Here is a 6,604-nt window from a genome sequence, read left to right as displayed (position 1 = left end):
TGTGTGTGTGTGTGTGTGTGTGTGTGTGTGTGTGTGTGTGTGTGTGTGTGTGTGTGTGTGTGTGTGTGTGTGTGTGTGTGTGTGTGTGTGTGTGTGTGTGTGTGTGTGTGTGTGTGTGTGTGTGTGTGTGTGTGTGTGTCATATGTTTTCGCTTCATTTATTTTATTTATTTACGCAAAAAAAAGGAGAATGATGTGTGTTTTATGAAACAGAGAAGATTACTTTTTAACATTTTTCTTTTCGAATTATTTGGTAAAAAAAAATGAAGTGTTTCTATTATTAAGTTGTTAATATAAAGCTGTTAATGTTTTATTTTTAAGAAATATATTCACATTAGTGGAAGAATTCTAGAATAAAAGAAAATGAAAAAAATCTGGAACATTTTATGTAGCAGCATGAATTGCCACACTGAAAATAAAGAGATTGCTTCATTTGCTTTCATTTCGTTTCATCGCCGATGGACGATTTTCTAGAAAAATTTTATCTTGCTAGGAAGAAGTTCGCTCTAACGTGTGAGCAACGTGATATTCATGCACGATTACAATATTGTGCAGCATTCCTATCATGGCTTAGAATAAGACGTAGATAAGATAGTACAACAAATATGATGCGCTGTGTTGTTGCTCACATGCCTGAGAATAATGTTTTCAAAGATTTTACAATATCTCTTTGTACAATATTTTCGAATAAATAACAATTTGTACTTTAAATCCGAATATTATTAATATTTTGTAACTAATATTAATATTAATTTAGTACTTTTATATAGTATGAACCATTTTTTTTAAATAGTATTTGATAAACATGCAGAGATCTTTTTAACAAAAATTTACAAATTTTATTTAATTTTTATTTTTCAACATTTTAATTTTCTAAAGAGTTTTTATCTTCTATTTGTCAAACAAAATTTATCAAAATCCTTTAATATGTGAAGTAATTTTATAATTAAAATCAATGATTCCGATGAAAGAATTCCACAAATTTTCTTTAAAAAAGTAATCTTAGTCAAATTACTCCATTTTAAGATATATTGTAATTTTATAATTTTGCAACCAAATGTCTTCATTACCATAACTACAGAAAGTCAAGAAATAAAGAAGATTGAAGCTCTGAAGTCATAGAATCTGACAACGAATGTTATATCTCTTTAAGATAACTTGATGTCTTGCTTTATATAATATAATGGTACACATACATTCATAAGAAACACATGAGGTTCTTTTTTATTAAAAATCTATTGACTCTAAATTTTTCAAGAAAACTATAATTAAAACAGCAATCTTAGTAAAAATATCCTGTAGTATATCCATAAATTTTGACACGAACATTTTAATAAAAAATATGTTTTTATGGGCTGTATAAACTTTTTTCGACATGATATTTTATTCTTTCTATTCTTTCCATGCAATGTGATAGTTGAGGGGTCCTTCAATGTGATTCAAACGATGTACTCGATGTCGAAAACCTATTGAACTCATGCATGCCAAATACTGCGCGACAATCCATCTCTCTCTATTCACACACTCATCCGTCACTTATCATCCTTCTTTCTCTATCTCTTCCTAGTTACGGTTGTATACCCGGCAACAAGACCGAGTTTCTCGCGTCGCAAAACTTGACGGAGGAGGAATTCCAGGAACACCCGACCATCAATTGGGATGCGATCCTATGGGTCAGAAGACCCTTAGAGTTGTGGGTTGTCCAAGTCATCTTGGCTATGGTGTCGTTAACCGAAGCTTTGCTACTTGCCTACCTCGGTTACAAGGTACGTCATCTTTCCCTCCTACAAATAAATTCCATTTTTATTACTCGATATTTGATTGCCTGAGAACGCTCGTTATTTTATTGGCTTGCTCATCGAAGAGGTTTATGGTTTATATGATTGAAATATTTCTCTTCTCTCTCTTTACTCAAAATATTCAAATAGTAACTGAACCTCATGTCTATTTAATTATTTATTCTGAACTAGCAGCGAACTAAAGCAAATAAAAAATAAAATAAAATAATTCTTTTATGGAAAGTTATTTTTCTTCTTTAACAATTTATCTATTTAATCCCCACAGATAACATAATTTAAATGGAAATTTTTTTTATTGATAGAACTTGATAGAACACGAGTTCCTGAATTTTTGAATTTTTTACTTCGCGTACTGTGCTATTATTATTAAAGATGTTTCTATATAAAATTTATTGTTTTATAGATAATATAAATAATTTTTTAATAATATTATTTAATTCAATGAGTGAAATAAACACATAATTTGTATTATAAATTATATTTTTCCTTATTTTTATTATTAATTTGATTAAAACTGTAAAGAAAACTGTTCCGTGTAGAAATGAAATCTAGTCGATCTGATTTAAGAGTTAGATATAATAGTAACGATTAGATAAATTTTCAAATTCATTACTGGATAGTTATCAGCTGCATATTCACAGTAGCTAGATTATACATTTTAGATATAAGAGCGTTCTTTGTTACTATATTTTTAATATTGTGACTAGAGAACAATTACATTACAAAAACTGATTATAAATATGCAGCTAGTAACTACTCAGTAACAAGTACTTATCTAATCTGTCATTACTAGCTAGACCTTGAATGAGGTCAACTAGATTTATTTCTACATGGGTAATTAAAGATTAGGTTAGAATGTAAAGCAAAAATGTATAAATTAAAATTTTCTTCTATGTATAAAGTCACTTATATAAGCTATTATGTAGTTAAAAGTTTATATTATATTCTATATTTATGTTATATTTTAAGGTGTATTTAAATAATTAAAAATTAATAAGTGATATTTTATCAACAAAGAATTTTTTTATTAATAAAATTTTTTTTTGGATAATATAATCTATTAATAAATTTTGTCTATTCTTTCTTAACAATCTTTAATATAACTTTTGCTTTTTTTACACATTCAAATAGTTTCTTCAGTGATACGTGTGAAACTTACGTAATTAACAGTTTTTAAATTAAAACATAATCTTTCATAACACCATAAAACTTTTCGTTTAGCAGATTATTTTCGTAATAAAGTTAATAAAAATATTATTTGATAAACATATTGTTGCATATATTTTATAATGTATTTACTTATATTAAGTATCTGCTATATAGTTCTGCATGAGTAAGTATAGTTATGTGCTTTGCCAGATTATTTGCTATCTCCTTCGTCGTTCTGTAATTTCTAAAATAAATTTAAATTACATGCGAAATAAAACAAGTTTTCTCATCTTTATACAAAAATTGAAGAGCGAACGTTAATATATGACTTATTGATTCAAAGCAGATGGTTTACAGTTCACTGGTTAGATAGTGAATTGACTGAATATACCGTATTGCGAGATTGACGTGCAATTCCTCGCAAACTATTTGCTTTCGTGATTTATTCATTTGGAAAAAGAAAAAAATTCTCAACTCATCTCGAATTATATACGAAGAATCTCATACATTTTTGAACTGAAAAGTTTACAGTAAATTAATCAGAGGAACGTCGCGATATCGAACTTTTTCGATCGGTACTTATCTCTCGATTTTTTTTTCTTTGAAAATATTTATGACAGTAACAGTTATCGCAATTACGAAATTATGAATTAAAAACTGACCAAATAGAAAGAATTTTGTCTTTGCTTGAAATTCTACTAGCTCGCTTTTGCAATTAATTTTATTTTGGTGAATATTGACAAGGAGATCCAACTTCGATGACTTTCACTTTGATGTTGTCAAGGTCATGACCATAAACTTCTTTCAGAAAGTTTTAGCCGATACTTGTTGTTTATTAAAAAGTTATTTATCAAATCGAATTTTACTGCAATTAATCTAAGGGCGGAATCCATAGATATTGCTTAAGATTCGAGATGATCATAAGCTATGCTTGAGATGTTATAAATCAATCAGAGAGCCGTATTAATATCTTAAGACATTACTTGAGATTGTCTTGAGGTTAAAGACGGACTATGGATTCCAGTCTACATATCTCATTACATGTTGATATATTTATATCTTTTTTAGTTATATACGTATATGTTATCAAAATGCAAATTAGGCGAAATATAAATTAGGTTAATTTTTGCAATTTTGCTACGTAAAAGCTATATCTTGGATTGATCAATCATTAATTAAAAATCTCACATAAATGTAAACCCACGTGGTTTGAGTTGAAATCTCGTTTCGCGTGAAAAGTTATAAACCCCTGTGGAGTTTAACTAAAGTTGTAAACCCATGTTTAAAAGTTGTGAACACATGTGGAATCTCACATGTGGGTTTGCAATTTTTCACGCGGTTCAATGCAAACCTATTCATCTAATTTTTTGTTGAAGAGTTCCCGTAGAGGAGTGGAACCCACTACATCCATACACACATTTTACAACACAAAGCGAGATTCCACATAGGTTTATAACTTTCCACACGAAAATATACATTGTATTACTATTTAAAATATTAAAAAGAATAATTAACTTTTTTTGATTATAATTTTTTTGATAATAATTTTTTAATAATGAATGATAGCTACAACCTTTTAAAAGTCACTCGGGTTAGAGTCATAACTTTGACAACACATGTCAAGATCATGTGAAACTCTAAATGCCCATTATCAATAATCATCTTATTTTTTTTATAAAAATTTTAAAATTTTATAAATTTGTATTTTGTATTTGAAATAGAAATTTATTTAAAAATAAAGATATTTTAATTAAATTATATTTTAAATACAATTTAATAAAACTTTAAAAAATTTATAAAAATAATGTAAAGAAATAGTTGGAGAAAAGCAATAACACTTAAAATGTAAAATATTAAAATGTTGTAATATAACGTTTTAAAAAATAAATTTAGTATAGTACTTTAAACAATTTTGAATAATTTATATTTATTTAAAATGTTGAATTTTATTGTTATTATTATTATTATGTACTCATATTTTAAGCAAAGCATAGAAAAATTTTTTATTTTAAATAAAATCTTTGAGTATTTTTTGTAAGTTAATCACTTTAAGAACAAAAAAAAGATGATTTATAAAAAATTATATTGCTATTAAATGACCGTTTAATCTTTCCGCAGCGATAAATTTTCACGCGTGCGCATGTGCAGAATTTGTGATATAATCTGCAACGGTCTGTAACAAGTTCGTCACGCTATTCGCTAATCGAGCATTCCGGCGATAAGCTGATAACATTACATCAATAATGTACAGCCGTATTATAATTAAATATGCTATTATTAAAGTTTGTTCTATAATATTTTCCGATTGCTACGTTTTTTAAATTATACTTTAATAAAAAATTTTTCTTTAGGATTATCATACAATAATATATTTATCATACAATAATTATTATGAGAAATATATGCGTGACTTTTCAATATGCTCGTGAAAACTGGATTTTTCTTATATTGCTTATCATTTTTTTATATTGTGTAATGTTTTAAGGTAGATATCAAAATAACAGTAGCAAAATACATGCAATACAAAATGCAAGTCTCTGAAATAATTTTAACATTAACTTAAAAAGCAACTTTAATGTAACATTTAACTGATACTGAAAAAATTTGTATTCTATATAATATTAATTTAGTACAAAATTTATGAAATGTTATTATTTTAAGAATAAAAACTTTTGCGATAATAAGTTTATTTCGATCGTATATTTAACAAGTATAATAAGAATAAAAATATTATAAAATGTTTGAAAAATACTACACACACAATAGATGTTATAATCTACGAACAAGCGTCTGTTATCTTTTAAAATATCCCGATCATCGAAGTCTCCGACAGACGCGACGGTTGTTGAAATCTCCGCATAGTACTTGTGAAGATAGACTTTAATAAAGATATAAAATTTAATATTTTAATACTTTTATATTTACTATATAATAGCACAAGCACAAATAACTTTTAGCAACTGTGTCTTTATTAATATTGTCAATAATAATCAAAAAGAAGCGTTTATGAAAAGTAATAAGTGAAATAGCTTTTTTTTATAAAAAAGTAACCAACAAAAAATAGTAGACATTCTGTTAAATTGTATATAGCATCCCTCAATGTCACACCAGCATGTGGTTACCAATGTTGCGGTTACGGGAACCATCTTGAGTTGACAACAACAGAGGTGCTTCGCAAAATCGCATCAAGTTCCCTTGTTTGTGAGTTTAGCCGTGAGTTGCGGTACGATTTGGTGTCGAAGCTCCTTTGGAATCTGCCGGATACCGAAATTAGCAAGTTAATACGCGAATGCGATGTCATCGCTGTGCAACAATGCATTGGTTACGTGTAATAAGTTCATTATCTCATGCAAAATAAATATTATAATCTGATTTATGATTAATGGAACATTGAATTTTTATATGGATCGACTCTCACACCCGCTTTCAATTCTTTCTCATTTTCATTGGTGATGTTTCTACTTACCATTCTGGATTTGCGAAGTTTTAAAGACCTTTCTTATTAGGTTTTGAGAGGAAATGAAGATATCACACAAATAGAAATCTAAAGAGTCATTAGTTGCATGACTGCGCCTAAGATCATATTTTGTGGCGAATTAAACATTTAAAGCTAAGCATTGTAGGAAACTATTGCGGATTTATTTTACTAAAAGTAGA

The 6,604-nt window shown here is 27.6% G+C and overlaps 1 protein-coding gene across 1 annotated transcript in view; it reads left to right on the top strand.

The window, feature by feature from the left end:
- LOC105627382 (potassium channel subfamily T member 1-like) overlaps positions 1-6,604 on the top strand; it is a 56,730-nt gene that overhangs the window by 4,231 nt on the left and 45,895 nt on the right. Inside the window, exon 3 of the mRNA XM_012208665.1 lies at positions 1,567-1,765. Within this exon, the coding sequence (XP_012064055.1) occupies positions 1,567-1,765 (199 nt within the window). The remainder of the gene's footprint in view (positions 1-1,566; positions 1,766-6,604) is intronic.

This window comes from Atta cephalotes, assembly GCF_000143395.1.
Source record: "Atta cephalotes unplaced genomic scaffold scaffold00008, whole genome shotgun sequence".
In the NCBI taxonomy this organism is placed as follows: Eukaryota; Metazoa; Arthropoda; class Insecta; order Hymenoptera; family Formicidae; genus Atta; species Atta cephalotes.
The sequence above is the reverse complement of the archived record's forward strand: the minus strand, read 5'-3'. Positions and strand labels throughout refer to the sequence as shown.